The sequence below is a fragment of the Zeus faber genome (assembly GCF_960531495.2).
Source record: "Zeus faber genome assembly, chromosome: 6".
Taxonomy (NCBI): domain Eukaryota; kingdom Metazoa; phylum Chordata; class Actinopteri; order Zeiformes; family Zeidae; genus Zeus; species Zeus faber.
In genome coordinates, this window is record NC_137201.1 from 11,461,342 (window position 1) to 11,485,289 (window position 23,948).

Genomic DNA, 23,948 nt, shown 5'->3' on the forward strand with positions numbered 1-23,948 from the left:
CCCACAACCCCCTGCTGTGTTCTATTTGCTCATCGCAGCGCCTACATTTTCCAGCTGATCGATTGATCACTGCAATCTCACTTCCAACCCCTTTCTGCCTGGTGTAGTTCACATTAGAGTATGACACACACACACACACACATACACACACACACTCATGTGAACGACGTGTGGTTGCAGTCGGGGGGTCGCCCGAGGTAAAATGGTGTGTGCTTTGGAGAGCTTTCTAAAAATTAAGGTTAGAACAGTCTCATATTCTGTGTGTGTGTGCGGGTGCGTGTGTGTGTGCGTGCGTTAACTTAGCGTTAGGTTTGACTTTTGGTGCATATTTACCAGAGGAGCCCAGTTTATTTAGATGTTTATCGATCCATCCCATCATACATATGGATATAGGACGTTTTTTTTCTCTTCTTTCTCTCAAGACATTTTTGAGTTTTATCGACCCCTTCTCTTCCTGGCCGCCGCGCGTCTCGCCCTTCCGAATGTGCTTACCAAAGGTAATCACTTCAGGTACTCGGCTCATGTGAGAAGAGCAGGGGCATGAGAGGAGGAACGGAACGGAACGAGAGATGGCCTCACAGGGAGGGTGACGGGAGAGAAAATACAACTGTGTCCTTATTTCCAAGCTCCGACGGGGATACACACTTTTCAGAGCCTTCTATTTAGATGTTGCTGAGAGAGAGAGAGAGAGAGAGAGAGAGAGAGAGAGAGAGAGAGAGAGAGAGAGAGAGAGAGAGGAGAGATGAGAGAGAGAGATGAGAGAGAGAGATGAGAGAGAGAGAGAGAGGATGAGAGAGATGAGAGAGAGAGAGAGAGAGAGAGAGAGATCGTCTTTTTTCGATCGTTCGACACTGTTTGTGTGTGTTTTTATTCAGATAAATGAAATTTTTTTTTTTTTTCAGTTTATATCTCCTACTTCCTTCTGAAGTTCCTCGATACTTCCTCTGCCCTCTGAAAGATCTTCCAACTCACACACATACACACACACAGTCCCTCCTCTACTGTCTCTTTGAGTAAAGACGGTGAATGAATCTTGTCTCCAATCTCCATAGATCCAATCAGGCTTATGCTGTAGACTTAAAAGTCTCTCTCCCTCTCCCTCTCCCCCTCTCTCTCTCAGATGGTGACGACGACCCTGCGGGGCTGTCCTGGGTGCCCTCGTCCCGTCCAGCAAGGACGTGGCGTCCCCCTCCCAGCTGGGCGATGGCTACTGCGACCTGGGCATGGGCACCGGAGGGGAAGAGGAGGGCGGGGCCGGCCTGCCGTACCCCTGCCAGTTCTGCGACAAGTCCTTCAGGTAAAAATGTGTAATTATTAATTTTTTACTTTTTATTCAATTTTATTATTATTATTATTATTATTATTATTATTATTAATAATAATACATTTTGAATGTATTTTTTTTTCCCCCTCACACTGTGAAGCTATTTTAATGCCAATTGTCTGTAGACCCGCAACCACTAATCACCATGACAAATTCCTCGTACATGTAAATGCGCTCGGCGGAATGGAGTCATTCCGATTCCTATTCTGAACTCCTCCTCTTCCTCTTCTTCCTCCTCCTGCAGTCGTCTGAGCTACCTGAAGCGCCCACGAGCAGATCCACAGCGACAAGCTGCCTTCAAGTGCACCTTCTGCAGCGGCTGTTCAAACACAAGAGGAGCAGAGACCGCCACGTCAAGCTCCACACAGGTGGGCACAACCGTGGGTCCACACACACACACACACACACACACACACACACACACACACACACACACACACACACACACACACACACACACACACACACACACAGACAACAGCAACTCACACTAAACTTGTGATATTATTAATATATAGTCATTTGCATTTAAGTAAAGTCCCATTAAGTTTATGTTTACTGAACTTCTTAAGGAATCACACATTTAGTCTGAGTTAGTTTGGGCCCAAACAATGTGATTGATTTTTTCCTTCCCTCTCAGGGGACAAGAAGTACAGCTGTCAGGAATGTGAGGCTGCCTTCTCGCGCTCAGATCATCTCAAGATTCATCTCAAGACACACAGGTTCGTCTGTGTTCGTCTGATACAGACTTAGTTTGGGTGTCCTCAGTCACATGACAGAAAAGTATTAAAAATGTTTTTATTGCGTCATGTAATTTGTAGACGGTCCCTAATACGCCATTGAAACAGGGACAGGCCTCTAAGGGCTGCTCATTCCGGGGACGCGATCAGCCCCTCTCCCCTGCGAGGTCCAGTCGAATGTCTGTTGGATATCTGAATATCGATCCAACTTCACGACAGTCAATTACGAGATATTTTCATCAGCCAAAAAAAGAAAAAAACCCTCCTGTCTTGTGATCGGTCAGGAATTAGCATGCGCATCGACAGCGACAGGTACACAGGTCTGTTTTGCAACAGCTTCTCCCAAGAAGTGTTGCAAAAGTTAAGGACCGCAGATTCGACATTTTGTGAATTTGTAATGAAAATATGAGAGGTTGTGTTCCTAGATTTGTAGCTGTACTGAAAAATGGCTTAAAGTAGAAATAATAGTAAATATAAGTATATTCATCCAAATATCAAATTCTAAATTTGTGTTTATGTGAGTGAAAATTTCAATTAAAAAAGTTCAGCTTCAAAATACAAATTCAGATTTTTGTTCTCCAGGTTCTCATATCATATACTACAAGCTCTTGCATTTTGCAACATATTTACCTTCGTAGATCTCCTGGCTGGTTTAAAATATCACTCGCCTCCTCTGATATCTACGTTGAGGCCAATAACATTTTAACTGCATATTGATGTGAGTGAAAGAGTCGCTTTTCATGTCTTAACACGTTCTTTGTTTTTATACCCCCGCAATGACACTTTACTGTTTTAATGTTGTCTGTCTGTGATGTTTTCTGTTTCTCTACCCTTCAGTTCCAGCAAGCCGTTAAATGCAAGTGTGTGTAAACGTGGTTTCTCCTCCACCTCCTCCCTTCAGAGCCACATGCAGGTACAGTGCTAGCATCAACATCCATATTGCTTCGACTTTTTACTTTTGCCGGCGATTAAGTTATTATCAAGGTTTTTAATAGCATTGGAAAAAAACTGGGACACTAAGCTCACGCAATGAACGAGTAAAAAGATTGCTCACCCGTTGCTCTTTGCCTCCTCCGCTCCCTACATTTCAAAATTTTTCCGCAGGCTCACCGCAAGAACAGGGAGCACCTGGCCCTGAGAGCGGAGCGGGACGGGGGAAAGAAGGGCGGAGAGGCGACCCGGAGCAGGACCTGTACATGTGCGACTACTGCGAGGAGACGTTCAGCCAGACGGACGAGCTGGAGAAGCACGTCCTCACCAGACACCCCCAGCTGTCGGACCGCGCCGACCTGCAGTGCATCCACTGTCCCGACATCTTCCTGGACGAGACCTCGCTGCTCACGCACATCGAGACGCAGCACGCCAACCGCAAGCACAAGTGAGTCCGGGAGCATGGCGGGGTTATCCATAGGGTGGTGTGTGTTGTGTCCTGACTAGAAATATGTCAGTTTTAACTCTCTCTCTCTCTCTCTCTCTCTCTCTCTCTCTCTCTCTCTCTCTCTCTCTCTCTCTCTCTCTCTCTCTCTCTCTCTCTCTCTCTCTCTCTCTCCTCTCTCTCTCTCTCTCTCTCTCTCTCTCTCTCTCTCTCTCTCTCTCTCTCTCTCTCTCTCTCTCTCTCTCTAGGTGTCCCGTCTGCTCAGAGCAGTTCCCTTCGGTCGAGGACGTCTACTGCCACATGGACAGCCACCGGCAGCCCGACTCGTCCAACCACAGCGGCGGCCAGTCCGGACCCGCCGCTGGGCAGCGTGGCCTCCATGAGCTCCGCCACGCCGGACTCCAGCGCCAGCCTGGAGAGGGGCTCCACGCCCGACTCCACCCTCAAGCCCATTCAGGCCACCGAGCGGAGCCGCAGGAGGGGAGGCGACACCGGGGAAGAGCTCGGCCTGAGTCTGGTCATCACACCGGGGGTAAGGGAGCCCCCATGTCGCCAGGGGAAGTCAGAGGCCAAATTTAGATCACAAATAATTTGAGTTTATCTCCGCTCCTATCAGAGTAACACCTGATTCTCTTTATCGGTCCAAAGCACAAAAAATTCAGTTAATTTCTATGTGCATTGAATCATTTGTCTCAACCTAAGTGGTCTGTGTTTCTGCCGCTGTCCAGGCGGTAACTGGTCCAAGGTGACCTATTCCTGCCCTTACTGCTCCAAGAGAGACTTCCACAGCCTGGCGGTGTTGGAGATCCACCTCAAAACCATCCACGCTGACAAGCCGCAGCAGAGCCACACGTGCCAGCTCTGCCTGGACACCCTGCCCACCCTCTATAACCTCAACGAGCACACACGCAAGGCCCACCGGAGCAGCGGAGGCGCCATCGGAGTGGCGTCTGCGGCCTTCCCCCTGCTGCAGTTTGCCAACGTGTCTGCGTTCCACTGCAACTACTGCCCGGATATGTTCGGAGACATCAACTCCCTGCAGGAGCACATCCGGGTGTCCCACTGCCTACCCGGGGGTATTGTGGCAGGATCCACCACGCTAGGTGGGTTATGGTATTTTGGTTCAGAAAAGGACCTGAACAGATGGATTTGATCATTTGGGCAGTATTGAAATAGTTAATAAATCCTGGCCTGTTAGGATGAGAATCTGGCTTATTGTTCTCAGGGTTGTCCTTAGGAGTTCTTCTCGCAACAAATCTAGCTTCACCATATCTAACCACCACAGCTTAAGTTTAGCCTCATATTGTATATCTGTATCAGAAAACAAGATCCTAATCAACTGAATTTTGTTATCGGCCAGGTACAGGTGCGTTCAAGGACAAACTCTTTTGCAGTAAAATAGTATTAATTGGCAGTTTCCACAGATCAGTTACTGCACTAAGATGGATTTTCCTGGTGTTGAAATCACATCATAACATCACATGGCTAAACTACTGTGACCTACCTGTTGTGTCCCAGAGGGAAACCACGCCTTCTTCTGCAACCAGTGTTCTATGGGCTTCCTGACGGAGTCGTCGCTGACGGAGCACATCCAGCAGACCCACTGTAACTCTGCCTCGGGGGGAGGGGCTGGTTCTGGTGGGGGCATCACCAAGCTGGAATCCCCTGTTCTGCAGGCTGCATCACAGTCCTTCATGGAGGTGAGGGCTCTGCCCCCATGTCAACACTCTTTGAGTAGAACATTTTGGAACATTTGGCTTTTTGTATAACAGATAATTATGGGAAAGTGTCAAAACTGAGATAAAACTTCCATCTGTGTTTTAACACAGATGGAAGTTTATCATATGTAACTCATAAGTTTATCATTTGTAACTTGTGGACCTGCAAGCTTGTGTTCATAAAGGATCGAGTGAGTGCACATCTTAAAAAGCAACGCTACATTTCAATCTGAATCTCATTTTAATTAATGATGACTTTGTGAGCTGCTGAAATGCTCAACTATAATCTGACGTGAAGTTGAACATTGGTGTCTCCGTGCAGGTTTACTCCTGTCCCTACTGCACCAACTCGCCCATCTTCGGCTCCCTCCTCAAGCTCACCAAGCACATCAAGGAGAACCATAAGAACATCCCGCTGGCCAACAACAAGCGGCAGGCCAAGATGGTCGACCTGAGCCCTGCCTCCTCTGATGTGGAGATCTCCTCCCCAAAGCGCCACCGGTTGGGCGACCCCTCGGCGCAGGGCTCCAACGGGGAATACCCGTGCAACCAGTGCGACCTGCGCTTCGGCAATTTCGAGAGCTTCCAGACGCACCTCAAGTCGCACCTGGAGCTGCTGCTGCGCCGCCAGTCCTGCCCGCAGTGCAATAAGGAGGACTTTGAGTCGCAGGAGGCCCTGCTGCAGCACCTGACGGTGCACTACACCACCACCTCCACCCAGTACGTGTGCGAGAGCTGCGACAAGCAGTTCTCCTCGGTGGACGACCTGCAAAAGCACCTGCTGGACATGCACACCTTCGTCCTGTATCACTGCACCCTGTGCCAGGAGGTCTTCGACTCCAAGGTCTCCATACAGGTAAGAGAGATAATTAATCAGGTTATACAGGTCGGACAGAATGTCACAATGTCAGGATAGAAAGTCCAATTGTGGACTTTCTATCCTGACCATCTTTCTATTCTTCAATTTGCCTGTACTTCCTTCCTGCTACAACCAACAGTGAATCACAAACAAATTAAAGGTTTCAGTAACAAGTACGTAACCGTAACCCTGGGTGTTCTTCTCCCTCCCATGGTCCAGGTGCATCTGGCGGTGAAGCACAGCAACGAGAAAAAGATGTTCCGCTGCACGGCGTGCGCGTGGGACTTCCGGAAGGAGACGGACCTGCAGCTCCACGTCAAACATAACCACCTGGGCCAGAGCGCGGGCCTGCCAGGGGGGCTCAGCACAGGTACTGCAGACAGACAGTGAGCTGTAGAATGAAGCAACGGAATTTTACTCAATATGTTAAACTGAATTTGACTGAATCAGTTTGACTTAATATGTCAAACAGGAAACATGTGGCACCATTGAAATGCATGATGTATAAGCACCAGACAAATGTCTCTAAAGCGGCTCTCATCCCTGCAGGGCTGAAGCCACGCAAGTGCATCTTCTGCGGGGAGACGTTTGGGACGGAGGTGGAGCTCCAGTGCCACATCACCACTCACAGCAAGAAGTTCAACTGCCGCTTCTGCGGCAAGTCCTTCCAAGCCATCATGCTGCTAGAGCGCCACCTGCGGGAGAAGCACTGTGTCTTCGACGGCGGCAATGTCATCACCGGCAACGGGGGAGGCGGTGGCAGCCAGAATGGGACACCTAATGGTGTGGCGCAGTCTTCCAAGCGCGGCGGTGGGAGTGGCGGGAACGGAGGTGGAGTAGCAGAGCGGTCGTCGGTGGCTGCCGCCGAACAGGCCGACCTGCAGAACATGCTGCTGAAGAACGCGGTGGTGGGTGGAGGAGGAGGGCAGGCAGGAGACACGGTTAACAGCCATGAGGCCAGTGGCGGCGAGGAGGAGCTGGACAACTCCGAGCCCATGTACGCCTGTGACATCTGCGGAGCTGCCTACACAATGGAGTCCCTGCTGCAGAACCACCGCCTGCGAGACCACAACATCCGCCCGGGGGAGGACGACGCCGGTAAACAATGGATCACACTATGGGTCACATGAAACTCTCCTGCATCACCATCAGAGTGGAGAGGAGATGAGATCAGTTGAAAATATGTTGTCATAGAGGCAGCTGAAAGTATACAACAATCAAACATCAAACAACAGCAAGCTATGAGCAGTACTACCAATGCAAATGTCTTACAGTACAAATCTATGAAAATAACAGAATACTGTATATCAAATAAACAGTCCTGTGAGGTAATGTCTTTCCCTGGAGGACAGGCTATTAACCTCATTAAAATATCATGGGCAGCAGATTTCATTATTAATGTAAAACGTACAGAAAATGAGTTTTCTAGCCGCAAATGTGCATGCAAATTGTGCAAATGGTGGCGGTGCGATGGGAGTTGAGATGGCTGTCTGCAGAACCTTCTCAGCGAACTGAGGCCAGGGCCATTCTGTGCATTGTGCAGTCTGACGACCGAGCGGGAGGGAGGAATTGTCTAAGGTCCACTATAATGTTTTTGATGGGGTTAAATTGGCATCGTAAACTCTTATTTTTCTGTTTTGCTTCATATGCCAGTTTTTTTCTGAATTGCTGCTATAGCTCATTAGCATTTTTATCATTCCTCAGTGGCTCAGTTACTGTAGGTACTGTGTGCGCTATGACGCCAACAAGCCCTATTTATAGAGCAAACAGGACAAATCAAAAAGGTTTATCTTTTCCAATTTTTTAATTTCACCGTTGACATTAAAAACACAGATGAACATGTAAAACTCAGTTCCTGGGGATCATCACTAATATAGCTAGACATTTACTGCTAATGGTATCGCTGTAACGTCATTACTTGCTGAATGCGATGGCCACCTTTATTCTGCAACGGCAGGCTCTCGCAAGAAGAAGGCGGACTTCATCAAGGGCAACCACAAGTGCAACGTGTGCTCCAGAACGTTCTTCTCGGAGAGCGGGCTCCGCGAGCACGCCCAGACGCACCGCGGCCCCGCCAAGCACTACATGTGCCCCATCTGTGGCGAGCGCTTCCCCTCCCTGCTGACCCTCACGGAACACAAGGTGCGCCCATTTTACTGCTACGTATTGAGTAGAGTCTGTGTAGGGGAGCGGGCCGTTAAGAGTCAAACCTGGGTCAAGGTTAACCGGCGTTGTATTGAAGAGTTAATATTTGAGCAATTAAATGTTGTGAACGGGTGCCGCTTCCCAGCAGTCTGCTGCTCTTTGGTTTCCTGTGCGTCCCTCTGGTTTCCTGTGTGTATTTTTCCGTCTTGTCTCCATCTTCAGTTGAGTGTCTCCTGTGTTGTTTGCATAAGCGTCAGAAAATGTGTCTTTGTACCTGTCCCTCTTTTGATCATCCTGAATTTAGACTTACTTAAAAGTAAACCAGTCAAATTGTCCTCAGAGAGGCAATTTGTTGTTGCAACGTGCCACAGGGGAAGATGCCAGCATATAATAAAAATACATACAGTTATCCAGCAACAGAGTGTAATTACAGTGGCTGTAATCCTCTCATAATTCAGTTCTGAGACAGTGCAAGGAAATAAACAAAATGCTATTGAAGATACACAATCTATTCAGGAATCAAAACTGTGGATCATGCTTTTGATCTACAACTGGGTTTTCTTATCATAAAACATTAGCGCTTTAAAATATATTTCACCAAAATCCACATCTTCCCAAAGGGACGTTGTTCTTTGTAAAGTTTTGTCCTTTCCCAGCTGGTGCTCGACTTTTGTTGTCAATTTTTTTTTGATTATTGTTTTTGTCGTTCACTTACGTCCATATCAAACCGTTCCCCTCCTCAGGTGACCCACAGCAAGAGCCTGGACACGGGGACGTGTCGCATCTGCAAGATGCCGCTGCAGAGCGAGGAGGAGTTCATCGAGCACTGTCAGATGCACCCGGACCTGCGCAACTCGCTGACGGGCTTCCGCTGCGTGGTGTGCATGCAGACCGTCACCTCCACGCTAGAACTCAAGATCCACGGCACCTTCCACATGCAGAAGCTCTCGGCCGGCTCCACGCTGGGGGGTGGCGGGACGGGTGGCGGGTCCACGGGTGGAGGAGGAGCGGGCAGCGGCTCGGCCTCCTCCTCGCCCAACGGGCTGCTGCAGCAGAAGCTGTACAAGTGCGCCCTGTGTCTGAAGGAGTTCAAGAACAAAGGGGAGCTTGTGAAGCTGGATGTCAACGGGCTGCCTTACGGGCTCTGCGCCGGCTGCATGAGCAGGTAGGACGCCCTGTCGGTGGTGGGTCCGGTCGATCATTAAAATGACGACTCGAATTGAGGAAATGAATGACTGGAATAATCCATCGCTGTCCTTCCGTCCAAACCAGGGGTACAAACGGGCAGAGCCCCAGCCAGGGAGGGGCGGCCACGCCGGGTGAGGCCCAGGTGGAGAAGGCGTTGTCCGGACTCCGGTGCCCCGAGTGCGGGGTGAAGTTTGAGAGCGTGGACGACCTGGAGAGCCACGTCCAGACCGACCACCCGGAGGTCAGCCCTGAGAGCAGCGCTGTGGGGAAGAAGGCCGAGGCGTCGCCCGTGCCCAAGGTGAGCAGGGATGAACCCACCTGGGAGAAAAGTTAGAGATAGACCGGTATCCAGTCAGTATAGATAAGCAAATAGCCCATAGATTCATAGGGTTTAGAAGAATGTCCCTCTTAGCTTGTGGGTTGTTGCTGGACTTCACTCCCACGACGGGCACCACAATTATCTCATCATACCCGATGTGGTAATCACTAAAGATTTAAAAATTATTTGTGTATGTGTGGACACAATGCAGCCTAGGTTTTGGAATGGATGTAACGTGGCAGTGTGCTGTTCTGCTGCTGTGCTGTGTGTGTGTGTGTGTGTGTGTGTGTGTGTGTGTGTGTGTGTGTGTGTGTCTGTGTGTGTGTGTGTGTGTGTGGAGCCGAGCCCCACTGGGTTCTGCAGCTGGGGCGTGCTGAGGCATTGTGGGAGCTGTTCGCTCTACTTGATATTGACAGTCAGGCTCCCCAGGACGTGCTGCATGCCTGTGCGCTCGCATGCCATTCTGTGTGTGTGAGTGGCCGTGTGTATGAATAGGTGTGTGCGCACATGCATGTGGGTTTTCGTCACATTCTATTTGTAGGTGTGAGAGTTTCTCTGTGTGAATGTGTTTATCTATGTGTATGTATGATTTCATTTACCTGTGGATGTAATGTGGCTGTGTGTGTGTGTGTGTGTGTGTGTGTGTGTGTGTGTGTGTGTGTGTGTGTGTGGCAGTTCCAAGAGACCTTCTGTCTTACCTGCACCTTTGTTTCTGCTTAGTGTAACAGGACAAAGCAGAAGAAGTAGGAGTGGTGCGTGCGTGCGTGCGTGCACGTGTGTGTGTGTGTGTTTATGTGGACCTGTGTTTGCGTGCGTTCTCCATCTAGGAGGCTGGGGGGAGCACAGAGATACTGGAAGTGGGGCCTTTGTGTATTTTGTATGTGTTTGTGCATGAGTGATCACTGTGTGCTCTGAATGGCTCAGCAGACGCTCTCTCTCTCGCTCTCCGTCTCCCTCCCGTCTCTCCATCCACACCCCCCTTTGTCTTTTTTCTGTTGTTTTTGGTTCCTCTGTTTCTCTATTCCCTTTATCGTTCATCTAGTAGAGATTCTGTGCGATTTCTTAAACCCGTCGCCATAAATCAAAGGCTTTTTTTCTTTGACTAAGATATGAGGTACTGACATGAAACATGAAAGGACCAGATCATGACTCTCTCTCGTGTGTATGTATGTGTGTGTGTGTGTGTGTGTGTGTGTGTGTGTGTGTGTGTGTGTGTGTGTGTGTGTGTGTGTGTCCGTAGAAGAAGACCTACCAGTGTATTAAATGCCAAATGACCTTTGAGACGGAGCGAGAGATCCAGATCCACGTGGCCAATCACATGATCGGTGAGTTCATCCCTCCATCAGTATGCATGCACTCGTTTTTTGTTTTTTTTCCTCAACGTTCCACCCTCAACAGCTCAACACTTTGGTACGAGAGCCATCTGTGCTCGCTCTCACACAGACACGCACACACACACACACGTTTCCGGACACGCTAGTACAGGTCTGAGTCAGGTGGAATAGAGAGCTCTTTCTGACAGGCTGTGTGTGTGTGTGTGTGTGTGTGTGTGTGTGTGTGTGTGTGCGCGCGCGTGCGCGCGCGCGTGTGCGCGCGCGCGTGCGTGTGTGTGTGTGTGTGTGTGTGCGCGCGTGCGTGTGTGTGTTGAGAGTGTGTGCGCACACCTGCTCACTCACCTTTTGGAGCAGCGGACAGATTGTTCATTTCCAAAATTAAAACTGACGGTAGGTGAACCATCATGTGTAAAGGAAGTAATGCCACAACACGATATAAACTGTACAGGAACGAAGCGGCACGCCATATACGCTGAAAATGGTCAACAACTCACGGTTTGTCTTTCATTTCTATTCTTCTGTTTTGTGCTTTGGCCTCCGCTCGGCCGAGGAATGGGTGATGGCTGGTGTCCTTCCTCCCTGTTTTTCTTCCCTCCCAGTCGCCTCCGGAACCTCTCTCGCAGAAAGCAGCGTTAATACGTGTGCACTGTGAAGGCACCTGTGGCGTTGTGTTATTTAACTGAAAGAAGTTCCTCTGTACTTCTGGAGTCTGTGTTCTCTCATGAGCTCCCCCCCTGCGATTGCTCTCTTTGTTTTAATATGCTGCTCGCTCACTAATTTGCTGCCGTGGCAACCCTGTTGTCATGGAGATTAACGAGGCAGACCTGCGAGTCGCTCCCGGGAACGAGCGCCGGTTGTCTGCGGCGACTCCCCTCCGGCCTCCCAGACCTGACAGGCGATCCCAGAGTCACTGATGTACCCTGTGTGTGTGTGTGTGTGTGTGTGTGTGTGTGTGTGTGTGTGTGTGTGTGTGTGTGTGTGTGTGTGTGTGTGTGTGTGTGTGCGCGTGTGTGTGTGTGCGCACGCGGGTGTGTGTTTGCGGCGTCTCACTGAGTCGTCTAGTAATGTCTGGAGACACGGCAGAGAGAGAGTTGAAACAGAAGTACAGCTGGAGTAACTTTACCACTCTCCCCCAAGGTGCAACACACACACACACACACACACACACACACACAATTCCTTTCTCTTTCTGTCTCCCTCATTTCCATCTCTCCCTCCCTCCCAGCCTTCTATTCATGCTATTATATCATTGGTTCCCAACACTCTCTCTCTCGCTCGCTCGCTCTCGCTCTTTTTCACTTCATCTCTTCTCTTTGTTCCCTTACCTGCCTTCTCTCACACATTTACTTTCCCTCTCTCTTCTATCTGTCTTTTTTTTTTTTTTTACTCTAACCCTTTTTCCCATACACTCCCCCATGCCCTCCCTTTGGTATGTTCCACTTCCTTTACCCCCCCCCCCCCCCCCCCCGCCAAGTCCACACATCACGCTGCAGAGGCAGTTTTGGGTTAATTAACGTGCTAATTGTGTGGAGAAAGCTGGCACCGATTGATTATGAAATTGAGGCAGATTATTTTTAAGCGCTTGCCCAGTTCTTATTGTTTCATTTACTGTGGGGTGGGGGGGGGGAACAGTGCGGCTGATGGTGAGAAAATTGAGAGATAACACCTTTTTCAACGTCAATTTTCTTCCGACTCTCTGATTCTCTGCTCCTAATTTTTCTGTTTCCACTCCTCCCTTCTCCCCTTTGAGTCCCCTCCCTCCTCATCAATTACGGAGGAAGTGACACCGCATATCAATTATCTTTCACACACACACACACACACACACACACACACACACACACACACGAATACACATCAACGCCCCTAAACATCCTCCGCCACGCCACTGGAACATGTGCTTGTGTGACTTGCGATGTGTTCCCCGTGTTAACTCCTCCCGTGCCTCAGACCGTTGTCGACGTGCGTTGTGAGAGTTTGCCGAAGCGGTTTTTTTTTTTGTTTTTTTTTCCTTCCCAAAAGCCAAGCTGATAAGACTCTACACAACTCTGCAGGACAAGATAAACAACCCACTTTGTGCATTGCCTCCAACTCGGACTTCCCGGTTGGTGATCGGGTATTTAGTGAGCGCCCGACGCTGCGCTTCCTGTCCGGTTCGGGGACTGGGGAGCGGCGGGGGCTGGCGGGGGAGGCTGCCTCCTACCGCCTAATCAAATCCACTAATGTGATTGTCGCAAAGCACCGGGGCTAATTCACCTGTGCCGTCCCGCTAATTATCCTGTCAGAGGGAGAGACGGCGCCACAACGTGATGAGCTACCGGGGGTCACGGCACAGAGTGTTTCCCACGCAGGCGGCCGCAAACATGAGCCGCTATTGATTGGTCAGTCTGCGAGACAGCGGAAGAGTACCGCGAGCGGCCGAGTGACCGTGCTGCGAGGACGGTCCGACTCCACCAACCCACCCACCCTCCACCCCAACGCTCTGTGTCCATGTGCGACCCTTTCAAACAGGCTTGAAATGATTAAAACGCAACCAAACTCCTCAGGGTCCTTCGGCTACGAGCACAACCAGACTAAAATTAAAGGGTGGAGGGGGCGGGGGGGTTTAAACGTATATTAAGGCTCTTATTCTGTGTGACATGAGACCCCCCGCCGCCCCCTCTTCCTGCTCCTGGTAGCCCGAGCCCTGACGGAGCGCACAAGTTAATTAAACCACCAGGAGGTTGACGCCCCACTCCACAGAGAGACAGGGCGAGAAAGGACACTGGGCGAGAGACACACGGAGAGCGCGAGAGAGACAATTAGGTAAGAAGGCAGAGTTGGGTGGAGGAGGCTAATGGGACATAAATGAAACATCGGAATTCCATCTTCTTTTTTGGAAACTCGCCTTTAGAAATTGAAGCTTTGGAAAATGGATGGTTGGATGGAATTCCTTTCATCGTTTGTTTTTTTTGTTTTTGTTTTTTTTTGTGTTTTGTTGTTTTTTTCGGAGTTCACCTCTGACATCGTGCGGCGTTTGTGGGAGAAGTCTGACGGTTATCAGAGCCGCCCTTTGTGGTACCCACCCCACATCACCCAGCACACCGCTTGCCTACACACATGCACACACACACACACATACACACACACACACACACCATAGCCATAATCCATCTCTCCCACTCACTGAGAAAGAGAGGAAAATAGGCAGGGGAGAGGAAGGAGAGATGGAGTTATCTGTTTTTGCCTGAGGAAGTAGCTTGCCTTTGGAGAATTTAGTGTGTGTGTGTGTGTGTGTGTGTGTGTGTGTGTGTGTGTGTGTGTGTGTGTGTGTGTGTGTGTGTGTGTGTGTGTGTGTGTGTGTGTGTGTGTGTGTGTGTGTGTGTGTGTGTGTGTGTGTGTGTGTGAGAAAGAGGCAGGGGGGTGTGGTAAGGGGGGGGGGTTCTTCCACTGAGGTTCACATCCTTTACTGTGTGCACATATTGTGTATTGGTGTAACGAGTGAGTAACACGCATTATTAAAAATAAATAAAGAAACCCCCCCCTGTTTTCCGTGTGTTTTCGCTCCATACTTTCCCTCATTCATCGATTTACCTTCATCATCCTCAAATATGAACTTGTGTTGGCGTCAGCACACCCCCCCTCCAACACATTGTGAGCTATGTGTGTGTTTAGCTGTGTGGGTTTGTGAGAGTGGAGGAAGGAGTACACGCTGCTTTGTGTTTTCACGTCCGTGTGTGTATGTATGTATCTGTGCAGGTACCCAGGCTGTCCAACTTTGTGTGTGTGTGTGTGTGTGTGTGTGTGTGTGTGTGTGTGTGTGTGTGTGTGTGTGTGTGTGTGTGTGTGTGTGTGTGTGTGTGTGTGTGTGTGTGTGTGTGATCACAGTGCCGCTCAGTTATTGTGGCTTCCGATAGCGCCAAGCTCATGGCGGGCACTGCATGGGGGAGAGATGGATGATGGGTAGTGGGAGGGAATCAGGCATAATTTTGTAAGCTTTTATGGTTTTTGTTGAGGTGTGTTTGTGTGTGTGTGTGTGTGTGTGGGGCATGGTGGGAGTGGTAGGGGGTCGAGCAGAGTATGTTGGTTGGAGCCGAAAAAGAGGGCGAAAATCTACAAAACACCAACAAAGGTCTTCCCATGCTAATTTGTTTTTATTTATTTGGGTGCGGGGTCTGGATGCCGCCCACTACGCCCCACATCCCCCTTTCCACCTACACAGCAGCTCGCTAAAACAACCTTTGTTTGGGAGTCGCACTAACGTGCAGGAAAAAAAAAACCCAAAACAACTTGTTTATTTTTCACCTCCGTCTCTGAACCCGGAAGATTCCTCATTTGTAGACGGTGAAACTCACGTGTTCGGCCAAATTCAAACATCTATGGCGGGGCCGCTTGGATCTGGAGGGGTTTTGTTGGAGGGCTGATGCTGATATCCCATCACGTGTTAAGGGGAATCTGCGCGCACGTACACACACGCACACACACACACACACACACACACACACACACACACACACACCTTCACCCGTACCTGTGGGGGAAGAACAGGGTTCCTTCATGGTTTGCAGCTGCACAGCAGAAAACAATAAAGCTTGACAAAAACCGCTGCGGTGGGGTCCTGGGAGACACACACACACACACACACACACACACACACACACACACACACACACACACACACACACACACACACACACACACACACGCCACAAAGAAAGGGGAGTGGAAAAGGGAGTGCAGGCAGAGAAAGCTGAAACAAGCGGACGTAGTATAAATATAGTCGTAGTGGAGTGACAGCACACTGCAGTGAATGAGCCAATCACAGTGTCCAAGTGGCTTTTAATAAACCTGCCCACTCATTTTTTACTGTGTGTAAAACATGTCAGATATTAGTCTCTGTGTGTGTGTGTGTGTGTGTGTGTGTGTGTGTGTGTGTGTGTGTGTGTGTGTGTGTGTGTGTGTGTGTGTGTGTGTGTGTGTGTGTGTGTGTGTGTGTGTGTGTGTGTGTGTGTGTGAATAAATGTTTGCAGATGAACATATGATGTGTTAACTGCGGGTGTAGGCGGATGCACTTAGGAGCAAACTGAGGAGGCAGGGAGCAGATTACAAGAAACGCATGCACACACACACACAGTCTTTCTCTTACCCACCCACCTTGAATTATCCTACTATACACGCACTGACACACACACACACACACACACACACACACACACACACACACACCCTGCCATACATGACCGCATGTTCTGAGGGTGTTGCATGCAGCCACTAATGCCTTACTAATCACCTCAGTCTAGATTTCACAGCATGAGACCTTCTCTCCTCTGAAACACACACACACACACACACACACACACACACACACACACACACATGGCACGGACACACAGCATGTTATCTCCCCTCTTCATTGGCCCTAATCAGGGACAGGGCTTCAATTAGCATACAGAATTGAACCTTACTTTCATCTGCCCTCGACACATCTCAGCATTTCACTAAAGCCCTCCCCTCCTCCGATGTCTCTCTGCCCCCTCTCTCTCTCTCTCTCTCTCTCTCTCTCTCTCTCTCTCATTTTATCTCTCCCACTCTCATCACTGCATCTCTTGTTCTCTCTTCTGTCCCTATCAGATTGAGTCTCTCACCTGCACTTTTTAATCCCTCTCACTTTCTGCCGCTTTTTGTGACCCTCACCATATCAATATCTGATCGTCTCCATCCCCATCCTCTGCCTCTCCTACTTCCTACACACACACACCTCCTTCCTATCTCGCCATCACCTGTCTAACCTTTCGACTCTTCTTTCTTTTCCATCTCATCTTCTGTTTTCTTCCTCTCCTTCTCCCCGAGGCCCCCTCGCCCCCAATGGTTACGGAGTCCTCCACCCTAACCCCCCCCCCTCATTTCATCCCCTCCTCCCTCCCTCCTTCCCTCATGATACTGGGTGCAGCACCCGCCACCAGACAGGAGGCCCCCCCCTATTTCCCCTGTTCAGCCCTTACTAACCCTGCGTTCTCTCCTCCCCTCCTCCACCCCTACCAAACCCGCCTGTTGGATGGCCACCTAGAAGAGCCCGCCCGACGGCAAGGTTTGTCCCCATTTATCTCTCCTGCACTGTGAGCGGGCAGCGACATGCCGCCCCGCTCATCGCCTGCCCATCAGCATTTCATTTATTTACTAACATTCCCCCATTCGGGATGGATGGTAGGGAGGGGTTAGAGACAGGGAACATATGAAGACCACGATGTGTGGACGCCACTCTGCATGTTCCACTCGGAAGGAAGTTTTTACCTTAGTCACGATGCCAGATCTGGATTGAAAGCCTTTGAACAAGTTTAAAACCGGATCTGGCCTCCAGTGAACGCTGGTATCATCGTAAAATTCCTATCGAATCTATTGATTGCTTCAGAGAGCTGCAGAGCTCGATATATGAATGCTGCTCCATCACCGACTGACCGGCAAGCAGATTTGTTCTGCTCTTTCCTTCCCCAAATCCTCTCCACGATGCCCTTCCCCTCACTTCACCTCGGTTCCTCATCCACCCCTATCTCTGCTGCTGGCTGCATGCGTCATCCTCCCTGCCCCTCCCTTCACACACACACACACACACACACACACACACACACACACACACACACACACACACACACACTTACCAACACACACACCTACCAACACACACACCTCAACACACACACACACACACACACACACACACACACACACACACACACACACATACCTACACACACACACACACACAGATACCCCCCTCCCAACACATACACACACACACACGCACACACCCACACGGAGGTGGCGACGCCTCAGAGGTACAGAGTAGCCACTCACCTGGATCTAAGTGGTCCCAGCGGAGAGCGGTGGCTAATGATGTGTCCAGCATGAGCTTTACTTACCTATTTGCGGCCGTGCACTCCGCGAGCCTTTGCGAGCCTCGGATAGCCGCAGATAGACCTCACCAGCCTTTCCCACTGAAACTTTTAAGAATTTTTGGCTGTGCACCATGCCCGCTATTTCCTACACACAATGTCTGTAAAGATATAACAGAGAATGATTGCTACTAGAATATTGAAAATCGAAACACCGTTAAGTCGACCCTGTTAATTTGACCTTTTAGCGAGCGTGCACATTGTTATGTGGCTTCAGGCTTGCTCCATCTGCCTGTGAGTTGGGGGTCAAATCCTTAATGCGCTCGACCGGTAATGTCTGCCTGCTGTCTGAGGCACTATCTAGAGCTATCCGTGTGCCTGTATATGTGTTGACATTCTCTATTCCTCCACGTGTGTGTGTGTGTGTGTGTGTGTGTGTGTGTGTGTGTGTGTGTGTGTGTGTGTGTGTGTGTGTGTGTGTGTGTGTGTGTGTGTCATGCTCCTAGGCTATTGTTTTGGTCAGCGTTGAGGATGTTCACCACTGCCCTATTGCAACCCAACCCGCGGTGTAAGCCTCCCAGAGCTTAACCTCTATGTTCCTCAGTCTTGGTTTGCGTTCTGCGTGTGCACGTGTTTGTGTTTGTCTCCACTGACCGTCAGAAGCAAATAGGATTCGAGATCACAGAACTGAATGGACTGTTCCTCTCCTCATTGGTGTTTAAGGGATTCACGTTTTGAATATTTATTACGAGCCACATCACCTCCGTCCCCGCTGGGCAGAGGAATGAGGTACGCCTTGAAGCGCGTTAACCAAAAAAACACGGCTTCAGGTAAACACCCAATCGAAAGTCGGCGTGTGAGCAAAGGAAGGATGGAGAGAAGGAAGGAGAGCAGAAAGTAGATGGGGGGACAACTGGACGACTCGGAAACGGTGTGAAGGTGGGGGCGGGCGAGCAGCGCGTCGGTCCGCACTGTGATGGTACGGACATGGGAGCAGACGGCGCAGCCCCCCTTCATTCTTCCGTCCCGGCCTCCCTCCTCTCGGTGTCTTTCTCTCTCTCCTGTTCCCTCTCCCTCCCCTTCTCTCTCTCTCTCCCTCCCTCGCCACCTGGAGCCAGCCAGCCGTGACACCACCAAGCAGGAGGGGGGTTGGGGTGGCGTGGGGGGATAATGAAGGGACAGGGGAGCAAAGAGTTGGAGGGTGGGAGGGGGAGGGACCCCCCCAGAAGGCGAGATGAAGGAGAGAGAGAGAGGGATGAGAGGACGAGGGGAGGACGGAGGATGAAAGACAAGATGCAACCATGTTTGTGTCTTGGGGGGGGGATTTTGAGTGTTTGCGACACTGATTGCGATGCTCGGTCGTGGACAACATTACCTGCGTGTCGGTGAAGGTTACGAGACAAACGTGCTGTTTGGAAGACCTCCGGAACGTGGTCGTGGCTGTATCAAGTGGATTGTTCTGATCCAAAGCTTTTAGTGTGAAACCAGCAGGATCAATCAATTCAGCCTCACCTCTCTCTCCAGTAACCCCTGGTTACCACCCCCCCCCCCCGACCAGTATGGCTTCCCTTACCTGACATCACCTTCTTCCGTGTTCTCCAGTGTGAATACCGGTTGCAGGGTGGTACCGTGCGCGTGTGTGTGGGTGTGGGTGTGTTGGGGTGTGGGTGTGTGCAGGCGGGCATGCATGTATTTTGGAATGCTGGGAGCGAGGCAGTCCCCGGGAGAGCTCATTTTGTCGTCTTCTCGCTTGATTTGCCTTCCTCTTCCTCTGCTGTTTATTACCAGTCATTACAAGCAGTTTGGAAACCTAATAGAACACACACACACACACACACAGACCCACCACACAGACACACACACACACACACACACACACACACACACACACGTCCCAGCGCCAGGCTGGGGGAAGGGAAAACGCACCCGGGACGAGTGTGAGGTGTAAGCAGGACAACCAAGGTGTGTGTGTGTGTGTGTGTGAGTGTTTGTGTGCGTGCGGGCGCGCGCAGCACAGGATGGGTTTTCCTTGTGCTCATGATGTCTCTGTCGCGATGCTTTACCTAACACGCACACGTACGGCGTGCACATCTTCAGCGTTGCCACAAAGACGCGATGGGTGTGCGGTACACCACTGCCTACCCTTATCCCCCCACCCCACCACACATACACACTTCTCTCCTCCCACCCCCCACCTCCTCACTCCCTCCCTCAACCCGTCCAGGTGTGGCTGCACCAGCTGCTAAAAAGGACGGGATGATTACGCACACGCAGCAACAAACACACCTACACACACATACACCCCCCCCCATCTCTGTTGGCTAATTGTCATAAGACAAACAAGGCGCTTTGCCTTTGTGCGCTCCATAAACAGGGGCCAAGCAACAATTAGCTCCCTCCTTAATTCACTAACTATTCTGAATTCATTTTCTCCTGTGACAGCCACATCTGTCGCAGCTGGTGGCAAGAGAATGCATTTGTGTGTGCAGCGATGGGGGCATTATCACACTTTTTCAAGTGTGTGTGTGTGTGTGTGTGTGTGTGTGTGTGTGACAGGTTGACATAAGATTGAGGTGTGCATATTTGGGGTCGGGGGAGTTTGAAAGGTCAAGGGAGTGCAGAGCACCGCACATAATAAATCACGCTGGCCTGCAGATGTGTGTGTTGGTTAATGCATGCCTGCAGACGCCGATGTAGAATGTTATTTTTAGATGCGCCGTATCTGTGTCTTCAACCCTGCATGTTAGTGAGTGAGTGAGTAATGAGTTCAGCTCTTAGAAGTATCCCTTGTTAGGTGTATTTGTGTGTACACATGAAATATGCACATTTAGCGTACATCGTACAATGCCTTAGGATGCAGTCATTAAAATACGTGTACTTGAATTTGCTTTCATTTATGCACAAATGCTGAAGGCCTGAGAGCTCTACAATTGAGGGTCATAAGACCATGAAGTAGGGCTGTTGAACATGCAAATGGTTAACTAGTAGCCTAGAGACAAACACAGGCTATAAAAATGATTCACATTAATCTCCAAGGTGTGGCAATGGGATGTTTAGCTTTATTAGAGGATGTTGCTGCTCTTTTAGGGAGCGCCTCTTTTGCAATCTTCAGAGATTGCATTTTGTGCTGATCAGCCCGTTTCCACTGTCCAGAGAAGCCCTTCTTTATTTATGTGATAACCCGGAGCTGCTAATCAGTCACCGGACCAACCGCCTCCCCATCCGATAGCATCCGTTTATAGTCGTTTATTTTTTCCAATATCAAACCAAGTTTTTTAACTTAAGCCAAAGTGCGAACCTCAAGGGACACAACATTCACTGCCTGCTTTATTGCAGCCCAAGCCTCTTCCGCTACTGTCATTTCAGAGCGAGCCAGAGAGGAAGAATTGCTCTTCTCCCTCATGCACGAGCATCGAAAGCAGAATGTGCCTTGTTGTGGGGTTGACGCCATTGACATAACAGGTGTCACAAAATTGGTGACATGATCAGAAAATTGGTATCAAGGCAGCATTGAGTTTAATGAAGTGCATTCTGAAAGATGGTCCAAGACAGATAAATCCATGCTACAGGATATTGAATTGCGCACGTGAGCAAAAATACAGCCAACCCAGCTTAAGGCCCTCTAGACACTTAACCCCAGATTAAGGGCACAACGAAGACACAAGGGATAAAAGGAGGGTTTTGAAGTTGGAGGACATTGAAGGGGGGTGGTGGGGAGGATGTGATTAAGACAGCTCTGATCTGCAGGGGATGACGGATGGAAACAAGAAGACGGACTTGGCGACACCCCGCGGTGAACCAGGATGGCGACTCAAGTCCATGTGCTGGGCTAGACGGAGGGGCAGAGAAATAGAAAAGGCCCCAGAGGTTAGGGTGGACGGAGAGTGATGAAAGGAGCGATGGGAGGTCGGGGATGGAAACTGCCCCTGCTGACTGAGGTTTCTGAAATGCAACCGTGACAGAGAAGCGGAAAAGAAAGATGAAGATCTGTTTTAAAGGAAAAGACTGAAGGGAGGGAGAGAGATAGATGAAGTAAAGAGTGATGGCTCAGAATTAAATGGAATGGAGTGTGGAATGGCAGCGATATTGGAAAGATGGAGCACATCTGGACAGGCAGAGAGAGGCGGTGATGGAGAGAGTGACGAAGCCAGTCGGCGGAAGTGGAGGATCTGGTCCTGTTGAGAAGACGCAGGGAAAACGAGCGGAGGTGGATTTTCGGAGGAACGAGAGCGCGGAGGCAGGGCGGGCCACCAGCACGTCGGGCAGGGAGCGTGCACACGGATCGGGATAAGCAGCGACACAGAGAGATGGAGGGAGGGAGGGGAGGAGAGACGGCGTGAACCAGAGAGAGAGCGATGGCAGCAGATTTTGGCTGGCCCTCAGTCCTCTAGCAGAGCAGCTGGACTTCATTAGTAGCTGGTGTTAATTACTGGGACACACACACACACACACACACACACACACGCAGATAAGTAGATACGCACGAGCGCATGGATGAGCACACACACACACACACACACACACACACAGAGTCTGGCTCAGGGTCACCTTGGTAGCCCTGTTTGAACCAAGAGAGAGAGAGCGAGCCCAAACGCAGTCGAAGACGGACGGGAAAAACAAAACTGTAGCGAACCTCAGCCTGTTTGCTCAGATGCATATTAATGTATGTTCTGTATGTTAATAAACACCATGGCGTTTGGGGCGGCGGGTGATGTTAATGTGATTGCTAAATCAGTCCCCACGAACGGCATTGATCACGAATGCCCTTGACTGGGCGATTGATCGTACTGGCTGCTGCGTCGCCAGATAAGGAAGACATCATGCTGATGGAGAAAATATATGGATAAAGGGAGGGAGGAGAAGCAATATTTAGATGTGTGAAAAGTGTCATAGTGATTATCGCCATAAAATGACTTAACCCTGACATGGAGACAGGGCAGCCTCCGTGAGAGCAACATTTCATTTGTTTCCGTCCCTGTTTGAAGGCCTTCAATAATCCTGGCTCTGTTTTAAAGGGGACCTATTATGCGCCTTTTTACACGAGTTAATATAGGTCTCTGATGTCCCCAAAACAACATGTCTTTGAAGGTTGTTGCTGAAAATACCACTGAGATTATGCGTTCTAGCCATTCTAACATGCCTCTATAACCCTCTTGTTTCCAAAACGGGCTGCCTTTTTGTGGGAGGAGCCACCCTCCCGAGGCGCCGAGGTCTGTCAGCCAATGGGATTTGAGCATGGGTTTCGTTGTTTTTACTCCGTAACTTTCACTTATTTCACCCTATCAGTCCACCAAAAGAACAAGTTTGAGGCGGAAATAAGCAATCCAGTTGCTGAATCTTCACTTATATTAGATCGGCCAAGCCTCATTTAAAAGTTATTCTGTTTACTTCAGTTGTATTGTTCCAAGCTTGTGGGAGACACCGGCACTGTACTGCGACGCAGCGGGGCTCTCGCAAACAAAAACTCACAATGTGTATTGGTTTTGTTTGAAGAAATGCAGATCGGATGGCGCAGATGACCATATAAAGAAATCCCTGACGAGCTGACATCAGCTCATGCTGAGAGTAGGAAAAAACCCCTGAAAACCGAATGCTCAGCGCGGTCGGAAGCCTCGGCGTTTTGTTCACAGCGATTACTTTGTCATTAGTTTACCTCATTATTTGACACTTTGCCCGCGTCTCATATTAACGTCCCACATTGTAACATTATATGACAGAAAATTAGGAAACGCATAATAGGTCCCCTTTAAAGGAATGTTATCTAAGCAGTGTTTCCAAATCCCATTTAAATGATGGAGTAGTGGAAGGAAAGGTGTAAGGAGCAGTGGGAGGGAGAATGGGGGCTGTTTGGTGGTTTGATGTTTTGACAGATTCACTTTCCTTCCTTCCTGAAATACGAGCCGGAGGGAAAAAAAAAGAAAAATCTGTTTTTGGGGCCCAGCATTGACTGGAGGTGACGGTTGGTGGTGATGTGAACATAACGGCACCAAAACTGTGAGTCGTTCGCCGAGCGGCCCAGGCGGCAGCACGCAGCGTGAGGTTTGGGCACCGAACCCCCCGCTGTGACAGACCGGGGG

General features: G+C 49.9%; 1 protein-coding gene across 1 annotated transcript in view; it reads left to right on the forward strand.

The window, feature by feature from the left end:
- The window catches only part of znf423 (zinc finger protein 423), a 153,317-nt gene that overhangs the window by 68,360 nt on the left and 61,009 nt on the right, over window positions 1-23,948 (forward strand). Inside the window, 22 exon segments of the mRNA XM_080001986.1 lie at window positions 1,121-1,159; window positions 1,162-1,297; window positions 1,569-1,590; window positions 1,592-1,619; window positions 1,622-1,635; window positions 1,641-1,692; window positions 1,965-2,046; window positions 2,902-2,977; window positions 3,169-3,232; window positions 3,235-3,442; window positions 3,688-3,778; window positions 3,780-3,951; window positions 3,954-3,971; window positions 4,168-4,542; window positions 4,958-5,139; window positions 5,480-6,013; window positions 6,236-6,386; window positions 6,566-7,114; window positions 7,974-8,158; window positions 8,905-9,326; window positions 9,434-9,647; window positions 10,909-10,993. Coding sequence (XP_079858112.1) covers window positions 1,121-1,159; window positions 1,162-1,297; window positions 1,569-1,590; window positions 1,592-1,619; window positions 1,622-1,635; window positions 1,641-1,692; window positions 1,965-2,046; window positions 2,902-2,977; window positions 3,169-3,232; window positions 3,235-3,442; window positions 3,688-3,778; window positions 3,780-3,951; window positions 3,954-3,971; window positions 4,168-4,542; window positions 4,958-5,139; window positions 5,480-6,013; window positions 6,236-6,386; window positions 6,566-7,114; window positions 7,974-8,158; window positions 8,905-9,326; window positions 9,434-9,647; window positions 10,909-10,993 — 3,699 coding nt within the window.